This window comes from Panthera pardus, unplaced genomic scaffold, assembly GCF_024362965.1.
Source record: "Panthera pardus isolate Hobbes unplaced genomic scaffold, ASM2436296v1 HiC_scaffold_9, whole genome shotgun sequence".
Lineage (NCBI taxonomy): Eukaryota > Metazoa > Chordata > Mammalia > Carnivora > Felidae > Panthera > Panthera pardus.
Window position 1 is genome coordinate 2,959,063 of NW_026527024.1, and position 24,612 is coordinate 2,983,674.

The window sequence follows — 24,612 nt, forward strand, 5'->3', positions numbered from 1 at the left end:
AGGCCCAGGAAGGAGGACTCCCCTGCTCGGAAACCTGAATCTCAGTCCTGTATCTCTAATACAGGGCCCTTTCCAGGACACCACATGGCCTGGAGCTCCTCTGTGACTTAATGCTTGCAGGGTAAAAAGATTTCTATTTTCACGGAGCCTACACCTATCAAAGAACATCTTCACCCTGACGGGTGTTTTTCTGATGTATGTTTTAGAAGACAAAAACCAATTCTACTTAAAACTTTGGCTCACTGGCCTCTGAAAGTGGTAACCAATTATTAAAAGCTGTAACCCTGGCTGCTAACAACCCAACTTTATTCAGTGACTATAATTACTCTAACCTGCACTGGCAAAGGGAGCTGTCCATAGGACGTGGGTTTGGGGAGCACACAAGTGCGACTGCTTTGGAAGAATGAGCTTTTCCCAGTTCAAACTGTCCTTGTATGCCTTAAGAAACATTTAGAAGTGAAAAACTGGGACAAAAAAGAACTTTTTGAAAAGTACCAAAGCACAAAAAAAAAAAGTAAATGTTAATTTTTATGGGCTTCTGAAAGGTAAAGCTGGCATTTAAAATATGTAATTAAAAACAAAACGAGTAAAACACCAACAAAAATAAAGCTATTTTTCAAAACTCAATACATTACATTTCTCTTGTTAATAAACTATACAATATAATGTAAAGCAAAATATTACTTGTAAATAGGCAGGGAACGTTTCTTCAAGCTTATTTTTCCTTTTTCGGTATCTCTTCTTTATTTTTTCAGTGTTTTCAGTAACAGAAACAGATTCATCAACTAGTGTATCTGGTAAGTGCTCACTCCAGCCTGAAACAATAGTCACGTTTATAAATATGTGATGTTCAATATTGTCGGACAAATCCACCCAAAGTAACTTTACAGCTTACCAACATACACAGATCCATATAAACAAACAAGCTTTTTCTTTTTTCTCTCCAGTTTTATTGAGACATAATTGATGTACAATACTATGCCAGTTTAAGGCATACAACATGACTTGACAGACACACTTTTTCACAAAAAAGATGTCAAAGCAAGTTTATTAGTAACTTTTAAGCATCATAAAAAATTCATTGCATGTCTATTTAGTATCAGTATATGTTTACTTTTGTCTCTTAATGAGTATTTCCTTACTCGCAAAGCAGCAAACTGTTTCCTTTAACATCAACATTTTGTTAAAAATTAAAATTAAAATAATAAAAGTACTCAGTGCTTATGCGTATGGGGAAATGGCTACTCCTATACTTCTAAAGGCAACTAAAGGCAGGAACAATCTTTCCGAAGAGTTTACTGGGCACATCCAACAGAAGTCTTTTGGAAAGTGTATTCTTCAATCCAGCAATTCCAAGTTCAAGGATTTATTGCAAATTAGGTTTCTGTGGTACATATCATACTAACATATCACCACCTACGAAAACGCTTGTAAATATGCTATGAATGCTCAATCTTAAAATCAATCAGAGAAAAGGAAATAAAACAAAATTCTGATCTATGAAATTAGCAAAGAAGTCAGTCCACTACGTAGAGCAGATAAGTGAGCAATCAAATGAGAGGCTCATGTTCCCAAGGCAAACAGTACATCCCTCCTAAAAATCAATGTGGGCACTTTTGTGGCCAGAGTATGTAAGGGAACTGACTTCTAAAAACAACTACAGATGGTGGATAAACATTTTTTGTAACTATCTTTTTAAATGTACCAGTAATCTACCAGAAAATAAAGAATCCTTAAAGACCAACAAATTCAGGTAAGACAGGAACCACAGAAAGAATTAAGCAAAGAACCAAGTAAAGCTCTCTGAAGTTCTGCTAAAATGCAGTGACCTTGAGCTCAGGTTTTCACAGCCTCCTGAGCAATGGGAGACTAGAAGACAAAGTTCAAGGCCTCTCCCTCCTCGGCATAGTGATTAACCAGAGGTGCCTCCCATAAAGGTGATAAAGGTGAGACCCTGAAGGATTCCACGCTCAGAGTTGGCATAACAAGAAATACACCCTCCCAACCCCCTCGTCCCCCATACATCACTCACCTCCCCCTCCCCCTCTCCACCACCAACCGCCAAGAACTTGTCAACTTGTCAGGGAATTTGGTGCTGGGTAGAAAGGCAAAAAGTGAAAATCTTCCCTGAAAGTTCATAAACTCAATATAACCCTCATATGTAAGAAATCCAGATTTATAGAATGCAGGTGGACCAAAAAACTTCAAGCTAAGAATTGAAGCTAAATTCTTTAAGCTACAGAAGTACTGGGGTGGTAGCACCTCATGTTCCTGGTGGAAAGAGACGCAGTCTCTGAAAGAAGCCACCTGCAATTCACTCCTCAACAAAGTTCAGAGAATGTTCTAAAGAAGATGAACTCACAGTAAAAATAAACACATAAATAAAAAGTAACATATTATGTGTACGTATGTATCTATGTCACACAATAAACACAACGAAATGAGGCACTATGGGAAAGGGCAGGAGAGGCATCTGTAGAATCACACACGTGCACAGGCTTTAATACTTCTGCTCCGTGTTACTTAGACACATAAGGAAGTAACAGAGGACTGAGACTAGGAAGGAGTAAGCTATAGAGAAACGAGAAAGGGTCTTAGCACTTAGCAATTCAATTCAGAAAGGGAAACAACGCATAAGAAAATAAAAACTCGATGGATCACTCTCGATACGACACGTGAAGGGATAAAACACTAACCTAACAGAACTAAACTATGACGGCAGAATAGAGAGAGGAGGAAAACACAAAACCAGGCTCACCGAACATGTCACATTTCTTAGGGCTTATTATAACTACATTACAATCATACTGTTACAGTCATATTAGGAACTCCTTTAAAACCATCTAGTGCTTCCTTTTAAAAATGCAATTTGTAATTTTCATTAATTCACAGGTTAAAACCCCACCTCTTAATAATGGAAGAACTCCAATCAGTGCACATGCTGAAAACATCTTTTTTTCATATCCTACAGAAAGCATTTAAAATACGTACAGCATACAGACTGTGACCATACCGACATAAAGTGTTCATCAGAACCAATTCTCAAGCTGTGACTTAATGATTTAGTGTTCTTTGAGGATCTAAGTGAGGATGACAGAATATTAATTGGAAGACATATTTCTAAAACATTATACAATTTGGTTTAAAGTTGTTGTAGTACCCTGTCACTTTCAACAAAATAAAGTCTCCAATTTTATACCAAGCAGCTAAGACGGGCGAAGAAAGGCCTCTTGTGAGATGATCAGTAAGCACCTGGTTTAACTAAGTGATTCGGTCCCTAACCTGTTGATATTTCACCTAAGACAGAAAGAAACTTGTTTTAAAAAAAATCTCAGAGGAATATACTCTGTTGGATTTAAACCTTTTTCTTTATGAAACCTCATTTCTGTATTATAGGTATGAACTCCACAGGCACTCAAACCATGATCAGTAAGAAGCAATAAGGTTGTGCCTGCAGCATTATTTAGGACAGTTCTTTTCCATAGAGACAGCAAGAAAAGGGAGTTAAACAAAATCAGTACCATACCATCATCTCTGTTAGGTAACTGCTCAGAAATAGAGCCTGAAGAATCTTTTCTAATGACAGATCTTTTCGTTTTTCCTTGCCCGGTTCGACTTCTCTGCCGTACCATAAATCCACCGATACCTAACCAAAAAAGAAATTGGTTAGCCTTGTAAATAACTGATTGCTCTCTGTATTTTCAAAGTAGGGTGATACTGCTTAAATACTGAGGCATTTCCCAAATTCAATATGGGCTACTTTAAATAATCATTTTTATACACAAGAGTTTGAAATAAGCAAATTAAAAGAGGTCAAAACCACTGTTACCTTATCACTAACCAAACAGGTATAAAAAGACATTATTAGAGTGTAGAAAGACTGCGTGCATTTCCTCTTCTAAGCAGCATCAGAGTATATATTACAGTAAATTATACTTATTTAGCAAATATTAAGTAACTCAAATATCATCTTTCAAATTACTTGTACATCAGCTACAGAGAATAAATACAAGATATAAACAAAACTAGATGACCCAAACAAAGTCAGTATGACTTCAGGGGTAACGTGTCTACTTAAGGCCCTTGGACATGAGACACATTCAGCTCTATAATTAAAAGCAGAAATTCTAACTCTGGTTCCTCTGTGACTTTGGGCAAGCTATCTAATTTTTAAGTGTTCCCAGTTCCCTCACTGGTAAAACAGGGATGGCATCTAACTCCTCCTCATACATGCATTATAAGGATTAAATAACTTGCCAGATGTAAAGCCCATAGACTAGAGCCTGACACACAGTCAAAAGTAAGTCGAACCCACTTTGTGACCTAATGGCTCCCTCAGTCACAGAGATGACCTTCAAGGAAGGCAGAGTCAAAGGAAAAAAACACAATAAATGTTAGCTCCTAGAAGGAGTTTGCAGTGTCTAAAAACGTATGTATAGTAATAAGCCTCCAAATTAGGAAGAAATGAAGTGATTTTCATGCAGTAACTTGGATGAAGCTAACCTAGGTCCTTGTTTCAGATGTGGCCCACCTGTAAGGAAAGTTACCTTCTTGAGGTCTTACAGAATACATACAACAGTGAGAAAGGTCTTCCTTGCACCTCAAAAGGTATTTACAACACTCTTATCAATACAATATAAGCAGCTAGAAGATTAAAGACTGAATTGATTCGACTTAATGTCTCACTGATTGGTAAACAGACATGAATAAAGTGCCTAAAGAAAGCCTAAAAGGTCTGCATTGTGACCATTTCAGTAATTTTTTCCAATAAGGCAAATAAAATCTTATAAGCAAGCGAGATGTCCCTCCACCTCTGAGGCAGGGAGGAAATCAGAATTTAATCAGTCGTGTATGAACTGGTCTATAAATTCAGGAAGCCTAAGAACTCTGTCATATCGCCCTCACATTATACACTTACTGGCTCCTGCACAAACACTGAAGTAAGTTTTAAAAACATAGCAGGGGTGCCTGGGTGGCTCAGTCAGTTAAGCATCTGACTTCGGCTGAGGTCATGATCTCAGGGTCCGTGAGTTCGAGCCCCGCGTCGGGCTCTGTGCTGACAGCTCAGAGCCTGGAGCCTGTTTCGGATTCTCTGTCTCCCTCTCTCTCTGACCCTCCCCTGTTCATGCTCTGTCTCTCTCTTAAAAATAAACAAACATTAAAAAAAAAAAAAAAAAACATAACAAATATGGGGTGCCTGGGTGGCTCAGTCGGTTAAGTGTCCGACTTCGACTCAGGTCATGATCTCGCAGTCTGTGAGTTCAAGCCCTGCGTCGGGCTCTGTGCTGACAGCTCAGAGCCTGAAGCCTGTTTCAGATTCTGTGTCTCCCTCTTTCTCTGACCCTCCCCCATTCATGCTCTCTCCGTCTCTCAAAAATGAATAAACGTAAAAAAAAATTTTTTTAACATAACAAATAGTAAATACGAATGCTGAAAATTAAAATAATTGCAGAAGTACGCATCAAAGGAAAAATATACAAACGGCCTTAAAGGTCCCAGTACAAATAAAACATTGGGATAAGGCATTAAAAGAATCATTTTTTGTGAAGTATTCACATACTCGACCTAAGGAATTTGCCACCTAAATGCACATTCAGTTCTTCAATTTCGACATTCAAGTTTTAGTTTGGAGAGTTAAGGAGCTATATTTCATTTTGTTCATTTAATTATACTTGGGAGTCCTCAATATTACATTTTTTCTTAAATTAACTAAGTTTTGATTACATTAAAAGGTCCAGCTCAGGATGATACCTGGTCTGTACGGTTTCCTTTTTCTCTTTTTCACACCATCTGTTCCTTCCGCCCCCTTCGTTTCATCGTCCACAGCTTCCCGTTCAGGACTAGATTCTGATTTCCCATCACAGTCCACAAGTTCTCCTTCTGGAAAAAAGAAAAATACACAGATAAAATTGGGAAAAAAAAATCTACCAAATACATAATTCCTATGTAATAGGAAATAGAAGGCAAAGTGGTCACTGAGCCATTCTAATTGTGCACCCAGTAGGTGGGGAAAGTGTACAAAATGATGGAAAAGACACCAAATGTTTGTAGAATTCATGTTGCTTAATGTGCTGTTTTCGGGAAATGAAACACAAGCATCAGGGAAGGGGAAACACACACAGAGAATGCTCAGAAAGACAACTACAAGTCAGTTTGCACTTAAAAAAATCTTCCCTTTGCCTTCAATTACATCTTCCGGCTCAGGACCACAAGACTGTCTCTGCAGCCTAGAACCCTCTTCTGAGCTCCAACTATAGCTGTAATTGAATATTACCTAGTTACCAAAAACTCTCCATCCAAAAATGAGGACAAGGGAGAGGGGGACACTTTTCACTGCTTACCCGTAATTCTTTTTCAGTTTTAAACCATGTGAATGTAGGAGTTGTCCACAAATCAAATTTTAAAAGTTAAGAGGATTAGCGATAACATTACAGGCAGTAATGACCTAGCCACTTGCTGCTGCTTCTCTCCCTCCACTACTTACTACCATTCCTGGCTCCACTCTATCCCCCCGCCCCCCATCCTTTGCCTTCCGGGGCCTAAACACAACCTTAGGCTCACACCCCCAGACATCCACCCTTTCACACTGGGAAGGTCTATACTGGGGCACTGTGTTCCCACTCTTGAGACACAACACAGTGTTTCCGTTTTCTTTGGATTTGGGGTGTGTGTGTGTGTGTGTGTGTGTGTGTGTGTGTGTGCGCGCGCGCGCGCCTGTGAACAAGGTTTCCAGATACCAGTAAGTGAATTAGAAAAAAGTCTGCCTCTGTTGCACAAGGAATTTGTTGTTGATGTGCTAAGATGACCGTTCATGACTTATTTTTCCTGAAGAACCACTTATCCGAAGAGTAAACAGCTGACAAAAGCTACAAGGAAAAGGTGCTGTTACAACGTTCCAGGAGCATCACAAATGCGTGTGGACTTTGTGGGTTCGTGGACCTAGGATGTACTTATGTGTGACATCACGTAGCAAATCACTTTCAAGGGGACACGCCTTCAAGGGACCCAATCTGGAAGCTACACGCTGAAGACACGCCCATCATTTCCCTGAACGCTGTCCTATGCAACAGTCATCGAAGGGAAAACCTTCTCAGGCCTTTTTGTTGTAGTTCTGCCACGTTTTTAAAAGGCTCTATAATCTCATACTTTGGGAATTAATGTGTACTGTCAAGAAATCTTCCAAATTCTGTGAAATGCAGCATTTCCCAGATTTAAGTAACTGTGGAACCATTTTTCAGGTTTCCCACTGTCCTTAGACACTAGAATTCTTCACTGTGCTCTGGTGGATGGTAATCTGATCAATTCCTCCCAGATATACAGACTATTTCTTCACAAGCCCCGAAACTTTAAAATCAAATTTTCTGCTTAATAGGATTTGAACATCAGTTATACAGAAGCATCAGGAAGTTTTTCTCCCAACCGCACACAACCTACTGCACAGAAAATGTGAGGACTAACTGATAAAAGACACACCGATGCTAAGCCACAATTCTCTCTGACCTGCACAAATGTGGCACCTTCCTGACTGATCTAGGTGCCACAACTCTTGGACCTCACAGTCTATTCACATTACAACCGGGTGTTCCATTTAAAACATCAGTAAGATTATGGGGTGCCTAGGTGGCTCAGTCGGTTGAGCGTCCGACTTCGGCTCAGGTCATGATCTCGCAGTTCACCGCGTCGGGCTCGGTGCTGACAGCTCAGAGCCTGGAGCCTGCTTTGGATTGTGTGTCTCCCTCTCTCTCTGCCCCTCCCCCACTCATGCTCTGTCTCTCTCACTCTCAAAAATGAATAAATGTTAAAAAAAAATTTTTAAATAAAATATGAGTAAGATTAAACCATTTTTTCAGTAACCTCTGATTACCTCCATCCACAAGCTCAAGCATTGCCTTATGACTCTGTATGACCTACTCAGTCTTGCCTCCTCTCTCCTTTACAACGACGACTTTTTTTTTTTTTTTTTTTAATTTAAATTGAAGTTAGTTAACATACAGTGTAGTATTGGTTTCTGGAGTAGAACCCAGTGATTCATCACTTCATAGAACACCCAGTACTCATCCCAACAAGTGCCCTCCTTAATACCCATCACCCATTTAACCCATCTCCCCCCCATCCCCATCAACCCTCACGTTCTCTGGATTTAAGAGTCTCTTATGGTTTGCCGCCCTCTCTGATTTTATCTTATTTTTCCTTCTCTTCCCCTATGTTCATGTTTTGTTTCTTAAAGTCCACATATAAGTGAAATCATGCGATATTTGTCTTTCTCTGACTTATTTCACTTAGCATTATACATTCTAGTTCCATTCACGTTGTTGCAAATGGCAAGATTTCATTCTTTTTCATCGCCGAGTAATAGTCCATCGTATGTATATACCACATCTTCTTTATCCATTCATCAGTCAACAGACATGTGGGCTCTTTCCATACTTTGGCTATTGTTGACAGTGCTGCTATAAACATTGGGGTACATGTGTCCCTTCGGACCAGCATTTTTGTATCCTTTAGATAAATACTTAATAGTGCAATTGCTGGGTCATAGGGTAGTTCTACTTTAACTTTCTGAGGAACCGCCATACCATCGTCCAGAATGGCTGCACCAGTTTCAAACATTCCCACCCACAGAGCAAAAGGGTTCCTCTCTTTCCGCATCCTCGCCAACATCTGTTGTGTCCCGAGTTGTTAATTTTAGCCATTCTGACGGGCGTGAGGTGGTATCCATTGTGGTTTTGATTTACATTTTCCTGATGATGAGTGATGTTGAGCATCTTTTCATGTATCTATTAGCCAACTAGATGTCTTCTTTGGAAAAGTGTCTATTCATGTCTTCTGCCCATTTCTTCACTGGATTATTTGTTTTTTGGGGTGTTAAGTTTGATAAGTTCTTTATAGATTTTGGATACTAACTCTTTATCTGTCATTTGCAAATATCTTCTCCCATTGTGTGACTTGCCTTTTAATTTTGCTGATTGTTTCCTTCACTGTGCAGAAGTTTGATAAGATCCCAATAGTTCATTTTTGTTTTTGTTTCCCTTGCCTCCGATGATGTGTCAAGTAAGAAGCTGCTGTAGCCAACATCAAAGAGTTGCTGCCTGTTTTCTCCTCGAGGATTCTGATGGCTTCCTGTCTCACATTTAGGTCTTTCATCCATTTTGGATTTATTTTTGTGTCTGGTTTAGGAAAGTGGTCCAGATTCATTCTTTTGCAGGTCTCTGTCCCGTTTCCATTTCTGGGTTCTCTATTCTGTTGCATTGGTCTATGTGTCTGTTTTGTGCCAATGCCATACTGTCCTGATGATTACATCTTGGTAATATAGCTAGACTTCTGATCTCATCACCTCCTACTGTCGCCTTTGTTCACTGCTGGACACACTGGTCTTCACATTCCTGAAACATGCCAGGCACGCTCCTACTCTCAGCCTGTGCAATAGCTTTCTCGCCATCTGGGATGCTCTTCCCTCAGGTAATCAAGTAGTCCACTCACCTCTTTAAAGTCTGTGCTCAAATACTGCTTTCAGTTCATCTGATGCCTCACATCACCATATGCACTACCAATTCCTCTTATTCCAATGCTAGCTTTCTACAGCACTTGCCAAACACATTTTAATAACTCGTTTATTATGATACACACACACACACACACACACACACACACACACACACGCACACACGCATGTATATATTTTTTGAGTAGGCTCCATGACGATCACAGAGCCCAACGCAGAGCTTGAACCACCCCAGGACCCCAAGGATCAAGACCCGAGCTGAGGAGCGCCTGAGTGCCTCGTCGGTTAAGCATCTGACTTTAGCTCAGATCATAACCTCGTGGTTTGTGAGTTTGAGCGCCATGTCAGGCTCTATGCTGACAGCTCGGAGCCTAGAGCCTGCTTTGGATTCTGTGTCTCCCTCCCTCCCTCTCTCTCAAAACTAAACATTAAAAAAATTAAAAAGACCCGAGCTGAGATCAAGAGTCAGACTAACTGAGCCACCCAGGCACTCCTATGTTACGTATTTTAAAATGGTCTTTTCTCCTAATATTAAAAAGTGAGTTTTAGGAGCGGAGAGTTCTATCTGCTTTGTTCCCTGACATGACTTCCAATATCCAGCACAGAGTAGACATTCAGTAAATACTGCTGAATAACATGGTATGATAGAGCAAAGGTAATTATTTATTTCTCAGCAGAAAAGAGATAACCAATCAAAAAAGAAATAAGCTTGTGGTGATCATCTTCAGATAAGCAAAAATATAACCCCTATTGAATTGCACACTACTAAAATTATTCTGTCATCTCAAGGATTCAGCTAGAAAATCCTTTATATCTACTGGGATCGAGAAGATGTTCATCAACAGAGAAGTTTATGATGAACACCTGTGAACATAAATTTACACTTGAACATTAATAATGGTTTTTCCAGGTAGAAACACATGGGTCAAGGCTACTTTAACTTAGCCATGGTATCTGAGCTCACAGCATCTGAGGTTTAAGCTGCTACCTTGCAAACTAGAGTCGTGCCCTCTGAATTTTCCCATCTGTGATCCTCAAAAAAATGGTGTTCCTGGAGATTTCTATAATGTAAGACAGTCTGCTCTAGAGGACATGTGAAAGGAAGAGAATCTGAAAAGCCCAAGAAGACAACTCACTTAGAAAGGCCAAGGGTCACATCAAGGGTTACCTAAGTCAGTAGAATTTACCCTGAGATAAAACATATATATTTTGGAAGATATTTTATGTACTTTAATTCTTGTGAACATATTCAATGGAAAATAAGTTAGTATTACCTCGACTATCATCCATTTCTCCATCCCTTGAGTGCTCTGATTGGATGTCCGGAGGGGTCTGAAGGACAGCCACACTATTCTGGTTTATAATCTTCAACTTCAACTTTGGTTTGGACCGTTTTCTTCGTGGAACTGTAACCGTGAGGCTCTGTAACTGAGTCATCCCTGATTCAGTCAAACACACACCATCCTGGGTGTATGTCTTGGGTGGATCTAAAATTACAATATCCCAAGGATACAAATCAAAACTCTCACTTTAATTTTCACTGCTAAGTTGATTACTGTTCCAAAATACCCATGTGAAGGGAATGTGACTACTATAAAGCAATTATCTATGAAATGCACAAATCATTAACAGTACTCAATTAAAACTAAAAATAATTGGTTGAACTTCTTTGGATTTTAAGCAGAGAAGTTGTAAGTTTTTAAAAAATGATCTTCCCGGCATTTTTTCTCAATTATCAAAATAAGGATTTAGAAAGAAAGCAATGAAGCTAAAAGCAATGCTTCAGCTATTCAACTATGACCGTTTTCCTGGAATATCTTTTCAGACTGAAAGAGGGAGATCAATTTACATAAGAGAAACCCATCTAGAAAGCAAAGTATCAATATAATCACTGTCAGGGAAAGGCAGTAAGTAAGTAGAAATCCTGCACATTTTTAAATGTACAAAATTGCTATTTATTACAACAATTTCTATACTACTCAAATGTTTTAGTATCCAATATCAAATACTGTTAGAAAAAAGAACAACAGTTTAAAACTATCTTATCAAGATACCTTTCTAGCTGATCCATTTCAGAAAAAAATAGATTGAATTCCAAAAAAAAAAAAAAAAAAAAAAAAAAAAATCCCTGTTTGCTAACTAGAACCTTTCTTCTCCTAATTCATTACTAAGCACAGTAATATATCAATGAAACCAAAGCAAGTACAGAGTTGATGATTACTTTAAGGGTGGTTGTTTCACTGCCAATTGGCTAAGATTTATAGGAACAGTGTCCCACCAAAGCTGGATAAGATGAACACTTTACACGTATCAATGACAGGAATGGTACCCGACATCAGGGAATTCAGAATGAACACTCATAGGATAAAGGCACGGAACATGTGGCAAGTCAGATACCTCAGTAATTAAGCATTTACACGCCCTGTGTAGGGAACAGCATTTCAGACTTTACCTAGCTCTTTCACTTTCGTGACAATCTGTGCTACAAGTGAAGATTCGCAGCCGTCTGAGGAAGGCACTGAAATGAAAACAATTCGTGTCATTTTTTCAGAAAAAGCAAAGTATACAAAGACACATAACTAATTTCTGTTCCTTTACCCATTTTACTGAAATAAACACTTAAACACTAAATCAAGTTAAAGGCTGTCTTTAAAAACAAGGACAAGTAGTAAAGGAAACACACATCATGGAGGGAAAAATGGCCAAGACACGAAGCAACATACTGGATTTCTACACAAGCTAGTCACTGCAAGATTGGGAGGCATGAAAGCGAAATGACACTTTATATCCATAATATATGCTTAGTTCCTTTTCTTTCTGTAAGCAAATTGTTTTAATACATTAAGTTGGGAGCGTAAGAGTTCACTTATAACTAAAAGTAACTTATTTTCCATAAAATACTTGTCCAAATAACTGTTTCACAAAAAGACAGCAAAGTGCCGGTGAGGTGTAGGAGCACAGACCCACCGTTCACGTTATTTTCTTACCATTTGACGTAGGCATATAGGGTCTGCACATGCTACAATCAAAACCAATGTCGGCTACATTTTCCACTTCCTCTTCAGTATTTAAGTTCTGACAAACCGCGTGCATCCATCTAAAAAGACCATATTTGAACATTTAAAAAGAAAGAAAGAAACAGAAATGCACACAGAATGGCTTCCTTTTAAAAACGACCACAGGAGTGGACAGCGGCCGCATTTAAAGCCCTAAGCCTCACACATTCCTCCTATCCTGCCCACGTTGCCCTTTCTCCTAACCATGCCCACGGACCCACCGAAACTTCTGGAGCTTTGAATAAGAAAAAGGAATGAGACCAAATACTGGGAAGGAAGCAAAAGGACAGTGTATGAGGAGGACAGCGTAACTGTTTTCCGATCATACACCGAACACAGCGGAGAGAGAAGGAAGCTAGTCCGGGCAAGGATGAAGGAATTCAGAAGACTGCGAACAGTGTGGTGTGTACGTGCTCCTGGGACGCATGTCCTGTGGGTAGATACAGCTCTCGTGTTTGAGGCTGGCTATTAACTAGGAACAAAAGGAGTTGTCTTGCCTTTGAACAAATTAGTGGGCAGCGAGTACTGAGAATCCTGTACTACTGATGAAATAATACTAATACCACACGTACAGTGCTCAACTATTACCAGAGCACAATAATACACCACTGAAAACAGAGAAAGCGTTCTTGATTTTGAAGCTGTACACATACTACTTGGAGAGGGTGGGAACGGGTCCCCAATGTCTAGACATTTACTATCCAGAGCTTAAAAAAAAAAAAAAAAAAAAAAAAGTCGTTCAAGGAAAATAAAATCTGTCAGATCATTTGTAGAATCCGATCAAAGATTCAGAAACCCTCCATAGAAAAATGCATATATGCAGGCAATAATTCTGCATCTAATTTCAAGGGATTCATAAACCCTAGAAAGCCCCAAGTTAAAAACCTTAGTGTGGAGTTGTGGATACAAAACAGGAAACTTCTGTAGTTTCTAGCGGACAGAAACTCTGGAAAGTAAAAAAAGGTCTTGTTTCTTAAATTTAAGATCGAAGAGAGTTGTTTTCCAACTTCCTTTTGCTACATTTAAAAGAGAAAAGCTTGCAAAAAAGAATAAAAGTTTTAAAAAGCAGCTTGATACCTGTCACATTGTCGACACTGCAGAATAAGATCTTCTTCTCGATAGTTCCGATAGCAGACGGGGCAGGAAGACAAGCTTGCACAGGGAGCACACTGTGTGTAATTGTTTTGCCATTCACATCTCAGGCCTGCAGACGTTGCCCCACAGTGTCTGCACCACACACACCTGCAATCCAATCCCCCCCAACAGGTGTCCGGTTTATTTACTTAGTTACTGTAATTCAAGAAGCTATACAAGAACAGAATGGGGGGAAATCATATCTGAAAATCAGAAAATTTTCTGAGAAATATATCTGAACATTTTTCTGAAAAACATCTGGAAATTTTTCTGAGAAGCGGTGTGCTATCTGTCGTAACAAACACGTATTACGCACGTCAGTGCATGTGGCTAATTTTCAAAAACTGATGTGGAAACATTCTGCACTTGCAAGGCCAAGGAGGGAAAGGTAAATCCCGGAGTACCATTTGCACTTCCAGCCTCCTTTGGGCACTGTCTGCAGAGGAGGGTCGAGGCAGTAGGTGTGGTAGCTTATGTCACAGTCATCACACAGCAGGAGTCTTCCGGGGTCAGTGGCCTTCCCACAGGCCTCGCACACAGTGCACTCAAGGCACCTCCAACCTTTGCTAAGAACCACTTTAGTGATCTATAAAAGACACAACCAATCCTGGTGATTTATACATCAACACACACCTCATTTTGCATGATCACATATGCCAAATAAACGAGTATGTGGTGCTTATGTCCCAAGAAGCAGGTAAAGAGGCAAGCAAGCAACATGTATGAGCACCAACAGTGGCCCCATCCTGGGGGGGGCGCATTCATGTGCTTTCACAAGTCTATCTGCTAGACAGGACAGAAAGCGGTACATATTTTAACGACTTTTTTTAAGACCACATAACTACCTTGTGCTGTGGATTTATGTCCACTTTATTGATGTAGTGACTAGATACTGAAGAGATCAAGTAAATTGCCCCTTAGCTGTTAATTTAGGTTTTGAAAATGTATTGGCAAAGTTTCTATCTATGACATTTCATGAATTCATACTTCTGAAACTTATGTACACTGCAAAAGGATTTGTATATTAAAGTCAGTATTTAGGGGCGCCTGGGTGGCTCAGTCAGTTAAGTGTACAACTCTTGATTTTGGCTCAGGTCATGGCCTTAGTCTGTGGGATCGAGCCCCACACATTGGGCTCCATGCTGAGCATGGGGGCTGCTTGACATTCTCGCTCTCCCTCATTCTCTGCCCCTACCATGCTGGCTTACGTGCATGTGTATGTGCGTGCGTGCGTGCTCTCTCTCCCTCTCCCTCAAAATAAATAAGTAAACTTAAAACAAACAGTCAATGTTTAAAAATCTAACACATTAAACTAAAACATGAGTTCCTAAGAAAATATGTCCCAAGGAAATTTCATGATCTCGTAGGATTTTCAGCTGTGAAGCTAGGACTTCTGAAGTTCATCCCTCTTCTGTATATTCTCCTCTGGCACAGGGTCTAAGTTAGCAGCAAAGTTTGAAAGTCTCTATACATTTTTTTAATGTTTATTTATTTTTGACAGAAAGAGAGAGTGCACGCATGTGCATGAGCAGGGGAGGGGCGGCGGGGGTGGGGGACACAGAGGATCAGAAGCAGGCTCCGAGCTGACAGCAGAGAACCCGATGCAGGGCTCGAACTCATGAACAGTGAGATCATGACCTGAGCTGAAGTTGGACACTTAACCGACTGAGCCACCCAGGCGCCCCTAAAATTTCTATTTTTCTGATAAACTCCACAAACCAACCACACCATGTAAGATTATGAATCTGGAACCAAATGAAAGCTCTCAAAAGACTAGAATCTACAGATAGGACACAAAGTACTTGTGTTAAAATGAAATGGCAAGAAGTCACAATACAGAATAAAAATTCAGATCATGAGGAATAAGGAAGTCTAAAAGCTACCTGAAAGGAAAATAAAAGAGCTAAATAAAGAACAACTACCAAAATGGCATCAGATTGTCCAATTCTGGATACAACAGAGTAATAGCTTCCAATTCTATAGGAATATAATTCTCAAGACACAAGCAAGTAACCAAGCAATTAAGTGTAAAAGTAGACCTTTCAGGGATACAAAGACTCAAACTTCAGCTTCCGAATACCTCTTCGAACAGAGTTACTTAGACATATGAGGAAAAAGTTAGAGTTATACCAAGAACAAGGAAGACATGGGATGATGGGATGCAGAGAACAACGAACGCACGAAGGACTTCAGCTCAGGGAAGCTGAAGAAGGAGAGCTCAGCAACAGACCTAGAAATTACCAGCACAGAGGAGGAGAGAGAAAAGGGGAGTGCCGTAAAGGGGTACAACTTTTTCCAGAAAAAGTTACTTGCCAAGATAATTTGATATAATCATGCTCCTACAGTAGGTAAAAACAAACAACAAAAACTAATGCAGAATCATGAATCATTGTTTTCTTTTTGCTATTAAAAACTCCATGAAAGACAAAGCCATAGTACACTTTTTTTTTTTTTAATTTTTTTTTAACGTTTATTTATTTTTGAGACAGAGAGAGACAGACCATGAATGGGGGAGGGTCAGAGAGAGGGAGACACAGAATTGAAACAGGCTCCGGGCTCTGAGCTGTCAGCACAGGGGCCCGATGCGGGGCTCGAACTCACGGACCGCGAGATCGTGACCTGAGCCGAAGTCGGCGCTCAACCGACTGAGCCACCCAGGCGCCCCCATAGTACACTTTTTAATGTTTTTACTCATCGTAGAGACAGAGTGCGAGCAGGGGAGGGGCACAGAGAGAAGGAGACACAGAACCTGAAGCAGGCTCCAGGCTCTGAGCTGTCAGCACAGAGCCTGACGTGGGGCTCGAACTCACAGACCGCAAGATAGTGACCTGAGCCAAAGTCGGTATGGAACACTTTCTAGATCTCCAGTGGACACATTTATTAACTAAATGTAGTGAAACAACGAAAACACTGGGAGGGTGTTAGGGAGTATAGGGGGTATATTTTAAGAGCTAAATCAGCATTTATTTATTCACAGCAGAAAGTCAACAAAATCTAGCACAGATACAGCAGAAGCACCAGCATTTAGAGTTATTGAAGTAACTAGGAGAAGATGAAAAGTGGCTGCCTGGGGGCGAGGACTCAAGTGTGGAGGCAGAATAGGACAGGGGCCGGCCAGTCATCAAAAGTCTTTGAAAGCTATTTGATCTGCAAGCAAGTGTATTTATTACTGCGATTAGCCTACTGATTCTTTTAAATTAGTCACAGATTATTAAGATTATATTATTATATTATAGACTATATTATATAATATATAATTATAATTATAATTATAATAATTATATACGTTATATTATATTATATATAGATTATATTATATAATAGATTATGAAGTTATAATATAGTATTTACCCAAATGGAGAAAAGAGCTTTGGGCAGGAAGAGCAGGATGGCTTAGAGCAGTTACCGGCAAACTTTTTTGGTAAAGGGTCAGATGTAAATACTCTAAACTTTGTGGGCCACGTGGCCTGTAAACTACACAACAGTGCCACTGCAGTGCGAAGCCCACAAGAGACGTATGTAAATGAAAGAACACAGCTCTATTTCAATAAAATTTCATTTACAGAAAGAGGCAGCGGGCCACAGGTGGCCTGTGTGATGTAACTGACCAACCCCTGGCTCAGAAGAACAGTAAGATCAAGTGGGAGACAGATCCAAGCTATTAACAGTAGAAACTTTCAAAATAACGTCTCTTCATTCCTACACGACTTCCTGTCTCACAGACACCTACCCTGTGGCCCTTTACAGCCAAATTCTCAAGCTGCTCAGCTCTGCTCACTCAAAGCTAAGGTGTGGTTACCACGCCCACCAGCATTCACACGGCTCAGGTCAGGCAGTCCAGACCTCACCCCAACCCAGTTGACGTGCCCGCTGCAGCACTTTGATGCCTCAACTGTCTCTCCCTGTTGAAATTCCACACTTCCCACTCCCTGTACAGACCGCTGAGCTCTAACATCAACTCTCTTTCTCTCCTACTGACATGGCTAGTGTTTATTTTCAAAAGTTCTTTCAAGAAAGGTATTACCAGGGCTCCATTCATGGTACCATGTAGAAAGTTGTGAAAGACATTTTAAGAGTCTACGAGAATATTGGAGTCAACTATGATGGAGTAACTGGGACACGACCCTTCTCCCTGAATTCATAAGATACTAGAAAACGGACACAACGTAGGAAACACTTGTTTCAGATACTGAGCAAAAGGCAGAACAGGACTGTGGTTTCTGAGAAGAGGGAAACAAGTGAGGTCGGTCCTACAATATTCTGTCCACAGACATTTTCCGGAATGCTGCGCCGAGAGGGAGAAACCCACAAGGTATCAGGGTCTCGCCGAGTTGAGGACACATGGTGGAGATCTCGGAGGTTGAGGCAGTTGCAATCTGCAGGACAGGGTCCTGGAAAGGAAGGAGCAATAAAGAAAAAGAGCTCCAGAAATCCACACAGAATTTCCCTCAAGTCTTTGGCTGAACACCAAGCTGCATTTGTAGGAGGCCAAACAAGGACACACAGCCAGGACCAAGAATGGCTACGGGGAATTTGCAAGCTGGACAATTACAAGAGTTAATACAAGGCTGAAGACATCTGAATCTCAACCAGTCGGAGTAAAGAGACACTGGTGAAGGAGGTCATAGGGAGCCGCCGGGGGGGCAGGGACGTGAGGGGAATTCAGCAGCGATGTCAAAAAGGCCATGTCTCACGTATCAGACTAAACTAGTGCTAAAAAAGCAGTTACTAAAGTGTGACCTAGGAAACCCTCAGGGGTCTGTGAGGTCAAAACTATTTTCATAATAACACTGACATGTTACTTGCTTTTTTCACTTTAATCCACTTATAGTGATGTTTAAAAAAATTTTTTTGTAACATTTATTCATTATTGAGAGACAGAGCATGAGCAGGGAAGGGGCAGTGAGAGGGAGCCACAGAATCCGAAGCAGGCTCCAGGCTCCGAGCTGTCAGCACAGAGCCTGACGCGGGGCTCGAACCCATGAGCTGAGGGATCATGACCCGAGCCGAAGTCAGATACTCAACCAACTGAGCCATCCAGGCGCCCCAACTTTTATAGTGATGTTTTACAGAGGCTATGTGATATGTAAAATATAAAACCTCATTACATGACATCGTAACAAACATGCTTGAATATTTTTGTGTTTTAAAGTATTCCTAGTTAACTTCTAAAATGGTAAATATTCAATCATTATTACCCTCATAAACAAAAACTCTATGTGGTCCTTAATAATTTTCAAGACTGTTAATGGTTCTAAGACCAAAAAGTCTAAGAAGAGCCACCTCAAAGTGAAGGTTCTCGAGGCCTATCCCAGAAAGGCTAGAGAAGTTTCAGAAGGTTCGACTGTCCGCAATAACTTCCTGCCAAAACAAAAACTCCTTACTTCTTACAGGAACAAAACCCAAATTCCCAACAATATAAGCAAAATACACAACTGCCACAATCAAAAACTACTAAATTAAAAACAAAAATACATCCTCATAAGGGGAAAAGTAAGCTAATATTGGTCATAATAAGTAATACTAATGAGAAATGTCAGACATGACAGAATTAGCAAACAATTATCAGTATATACAATGACATGAAAGAAAAAACTCAAGAAAACATTTTAAACTATGAGATAACTTAAACTATAAAATAAAACTAAGATTAAAAAATACAATCATCTCCATGAAAAATCCACTGGATGTGCTTAAAAATAGATTAGAATGGGAATCTATCCCCAAAAACCAAGAGCACCCTTTACACCCTGTATGTTAGCCAACTTAACAATAAATTATATTTTAAAAAATAGATTAGATACTGCATAATAAAAGTGACTTTGGGGAATAAGCTAAAGGGCAGAAAGAAAAACTGGAAAAATATCAAGAAAGTGAAAGCGATCTGGGACTACATCCTACAATTCTGTGCACACACGACTGAGGCTCCAGAAGGGCAAAAGGGGAACAGAAAAAGAAATACCAAGAGATGGCCAAAATTGCTCCAAAACGGATTTAAAAAAACCAACCCACTGATCCAAGAAGCCTAACAGAAAATGTCTTTTCCTATATGGATGAGGGCTAAGAAGGAACATGGGGAGAGACCAGGTGAATGATGGGTTTTCATACAGTTTTCTGCTTGGGGTCAACCTTTATTGTCAGTAGGCAGAATGCATCAACCAAACCTCGCACCTGAGTAAATTGCAGGATAAAGTATCTTTGAAAAGCATGCCTTTTTATTTTTATTTTTTCAGGATAACCACTATAATTTCAGACGACAGATTTATTTTTTATAAATCTTTTTTTGATGTTTATTTATTTTTGAGAGAGACAGAGACAGAGTGTGAGCGGCAGAGGGGCAGAGAGAGAGGGAGACACAGAATCTGAAGCAGGGTCCAGGCTCTGAGCTGCCAGCACAGAGCCCAATGCGGGGCTCGAACCCACGGACCGTGAGATCATGACCTGAGCCGAAGTCAGATGCTTACCCGACTGAGCCACCCAGGTGCCCCTCAGACCACAGATGTATAGAGGAGTTAACACTTGAAAGGCAATATTGAAAGCACTTAAATATAGTTATGTATGTCTAATAATCCTAGCAAACAACACTTAATTATACGAAATGGAAAGAGGATGATATACTCATCAAATTTCAATACATTTTTAACTGATTTAAATTTAAGTATATTTACCTTAATACTGACACAGTATGGATGGTAACACTGACCACACTGAGAGCAGGCAAGTAATCTTCCCTCTGCTCCTTGGCCAAAGCTGCCACAAACTACACACATATCCTGAAATTAAAAACACATGAACGTAATAATTTAGGTTGGAGACTAAGCTCAGAATATATGAATTTTATTTTTTAAATTACCTTCGTAGCTAATAAAGCTCTACAGCTCAACATTAGACAACTTCAGCATGTACAGCAGAAAGCAGAAGACAGTAAGTGTTCAAACCTGATGCAAGGTGAACTTGTCACTGCTAGAAAACAACACCACTGTATTATGCATAGAGTTTTCTTCTTCATCCTTATTCGACGAAAGATCTGCAGCAGACACCTATAAAAAGCAAAATACACAAAATGCAGTCACATTTATCACTTGTATGTTTAGTGGAAAAGGTTCAGAAGACTCCTTTTCAAAATACGATTTTTGCCAAGGCCTGCGGTAACAATTCTGAGTTAGATTATTATTGCCAAGGTAAGACTGCAAAAGTGGAAGTCAGGACGCTTTTTAGTCACCTAATTGTCTCTTCAGAGTTACAAGTCCCGTGGATCAGGAAGCAATGAAAAAACATAAACTATCTTTAGTAAGACTTAATTAACCAGAAGTTTTCATCAAGAAACAAACAAAAAACCCCTGTATCTTACTTGTGAGCATATACCTGTATACGTGTATACATATATGTGCCCCTCTATTTTAGTCACTCTTAAAACCAGCAATTTGGCTAGTCAAAACTGAGATGTGCTGTGAGTAGAAGTATCCAAAAAAAAGAATATAAACACAACTCGTAATTAATTCTGTATATTTTACATATTACATGTTGAAATGGTAACAGATATAAATTCAAAAGATATACATTAAAATTAAATTTCTCCTGCTTTTTTTTTTCAAGTGTATTTTGAGACAGAGAAAGAGAGAGAATGAGTAGGGGAGAGGTAGAAAGAGAGGAAGAGAGAGAATCCCAAGTAGGGTCTGCATCATCTGCACACAGACCGCCGTGGGGCTGGAACTCATGAACCATGAGATCATGACCTGAGCCAAAATCAAGAGTAGGAGGCCTAACGAACTGAGCCACCCAGGCGCTCCCCTCTTTCCTTTTTTTAATGTAGCTACTCTAAAGTTTTAAATTGCTTATGTAATACACATATGTTTCCTTTGGACAGCACTGCTTTAAAATACTATTATTCTGAATAGCAAAATAAGCAAAATTTCCATCTTAGCCAAAGGATTACCAACCAAAGATATTCATGTCTAAAAACTTGGCTAAATTTCACCAAATCAACTAAGTATAACTGGCTTAAGAATTATTTCCAGAATGCTTATCATGAAAAAAAGCTCTGAATTAGTTGCTTAAGAAAAGGACAGGTTGGCCAATGCCAAAATTTTACAATGTGATCCTCTTGCATGGAAGGACAGACATGAAACACATTGGTTAAATTCAACATAAAAAGTAATAGTGTTGTTCTTGAGAAATGTTCTTAAGAGAATGACTAAATAGAAGGAATATATTACATAATATTATATTAATATTAAACATATTTTTCATTGCAAATTAAGTTTAAAAGCCATTTTAATGGAGAGTACTACGGTTTTATTATAGAATCAGTCACAAAAGCAATTTATAGTCTAAACTACACTATAAGGGAAAACTGTAGGCAACCTAAATATAGTCATCACTAGCGAACTACTAAAACCATGGCAAATCCAAACTGGAAAATTATGCAGCATTTAAAAAATAGTGGTAGAAATTTGTTTCAATTTCCATCAAAAAACAAATAAACAAACCACCAGGCACACAGCTGAGTGGAAAAATAAGCTGCAGAATAGTATGTGAGGTAGGGCACCATGCAAAGTAATTGCATGTGGTCCACTGGCACATATACACAGTAGGATGAATCATAAGAAATTGCTGTTTTTCCAGATTGAAAATGGTTGAAGATTGGCAATTCCATACGGATCAACCAAATATGTAAATTCACGAAACTGGTAAAAGGAGGAAAATCAAGACCAAAGAGGCAGTGATGGTACGGATAACTTTGATCGATTAGTATGTTTTAATTGTTTTTAATATATTAAACAATATGTATCTCAAAATTAGCAATTTAAGATTTTAGCAAGTCAAACAAGAGGGCTCTTAAAGTAAAATCATCCCGTTAGTAATAATTAAATGTCCACTAAAAGTGAAGTTACCAGTAATTCACCCACAAGACTAACAATACATTGAGAATATTAAAATATATAACTGTGGTAATAGCTAAAATATAGTAAACAAAAGTATACTGAAATTAAAAGTATCCATTTTTACATCCCCATTTCCAAAACAGAAAACAAAATAGGTTTTATAATTGAATGATACCCAGTGAGTAGGCTCAAAGAAATGATAACATGTTTATTATTTTCAAAGGGAAAATTAACCAGAGAATGCTTTTATTTGGAATAAAAAATAAGGATGGACTATAGTATTCCCAGTCTGAAATGAATCAGAAATGAAATCTGTACAGAAAGCTGCCATATCCCCTAGATCCAAAGAGCATATTTAAATGCTAAGTGCTGAAAAATCAAGATTTTTTTAAACAGCAATTGTACATGTAAGAAGGAAAACAGTATCATGTAGCTTAATGACCGACTGTTTTATTTTTATACATTATTTCATGACCTTTAAACTACTAGATATATAAAACCTACCACAAGGGTAAAGAAGGCAATCTTTGAGAGAGTACGTACTGCCTATATACATATTAGTCTGATTTGTCCTAAAGGTGACAGTTTTATTTGCCTGGACCACAGATATAAGCTTAAGAAAAAAGAAAGCTCTAACCTAAACCTCACAAGTGGGTTCTAAGCAGGAACATAAAAAGCAAACCAAAAACAGAGCAAAACAGTCAAAGTGAGAGGAAGAAAACAGTAAAGATCAGAGTAGAAATCAATGGAATGGAAAACAGAAGGAAACAAAAAAAAAAAAAGAAAGAAAGAAAAATTAATGAAAGCAAAGGCTGGCTCAGAATCAATAAAATTGATAAACCTGCAGCAAGACCAATCAAGAAAAAAGAGAGAAGACATAAATCACCAATACTGGGAATGAGGAAGGTGACACCACTACAGATTCTACAGATATTAAAAGGATAACTGGCCAATAGATTTGTCAACTTACTTTAAATGGGCAAATTCTTTGAAAGACAAATTCATACAAGAAGAAATAGATAACCTAACTAAATAGCCCTAAACCTACCAAAGAAATTGAATATGTAGTTAAAAATCTTTCATGATGACAGAAAAAGGCAATCTCTTCAACAAATCTTATTGGGAAAACTGGATAGCACTATGCAAAAAAATTAAACTGTACCACTTTCTTACACAATACACAAAAATAAATTCAACATGGATCTAAATTTAAGGCCTGAAACCTTAAAAATCTTAGAAAAGAGCATAGACAGTAGTATCTCTGACATCAACCATAGCAACATTTTTCTAGACAGGCCCTTTGAGGCAAATGAAACAATAAATTAATGGGACTACATCAAATAAAAAGCTTTTTTAAAAAAAAAACGTTTATTCGTTTTTGAGAGACAGAGAGAGAGCGCGCGCGCACGTGCGCAAGCATGAGTGGGGGAGGGGCAGAGAGAGAGGGAGACCCAGAATCCGAAGCAGGCTCCAGGCTCTAAGCTGACAGTTCAGAGCCTGATGTGGGGCTCAAATTCACAAACTGCGAGATCATGACCTGAGCCAAAATTGGATGCTTATTATCGCACTAATCCACGCAGGCTCCCCCAAAATAAAAAGCTTCTGCACACCAAAGGAAACAATCAACAAAAAATAAAAGTCAACCTATGGAATGGGAAAAGATACATGTATTTGCAAACGACATATTTGATAACGAGTTAGTATCCAAAATAAATAAAAAACTGATACAATTCAACACCTAAAAGACAATCCAATTAAAAAATAGGCAGAAGACACAAACAGCCATTTTTCCAAAGAAAACACCCAGATAGCCAACATAGAAGAAAGAAGACACCCAGATAGACATGTGAAAAGATGCTCGTCACCACTTACCATCAGGGAAATGCAAATCTGTCAAAACCAAAAACACAAGAAACAACAGGTGTTGGGGAGAAAAAGGAACCCTTCTGCATGGCTAGTGGGAATGCAAACTGGTGCAGCCACTGTAGTAAACAGTATGGAGGTTCTGCAAAAAGTTAAAAATCGAACTACCCTA

General features: G+C 39.1%; 1 protein-coding gene across 1 annotated transcript in view; it reads right to left on the reverse strand.

Moving 5' to 3' along the window:
- The window catches only part of KMT2C (lysine methyltransferase 2C), a 284,438-nt gene that overhangs the window by 62,575 nt on the left and 197,251 nt on the right, over positions 1-24,612 (reverse strand). The window contains 10 exon segments of the mRNA XM_019424862.2: positions 685-815; positions 3,527-3,646; positions 5,752-5,880; positions 10,777-10,989; positions 11,955-12,020; positions 12,490-12,599; positions 13,636-13,800; positions 14,097-14,278; positions 20,361-20,465; positions 20,631-20,732. Coding sequence (XP_019280407.2) covers positions 685-815; positions 3,527-3,646; positions 5,752-5,880; positions 10,777-10,989; positions 11,955-12,020; positions 12,490-12,599; positions 13,636-13,800; positions 14,097-14,278; positions 20,361-20,465; positions 20,631-20,732 — 1,323 coding nt within the window.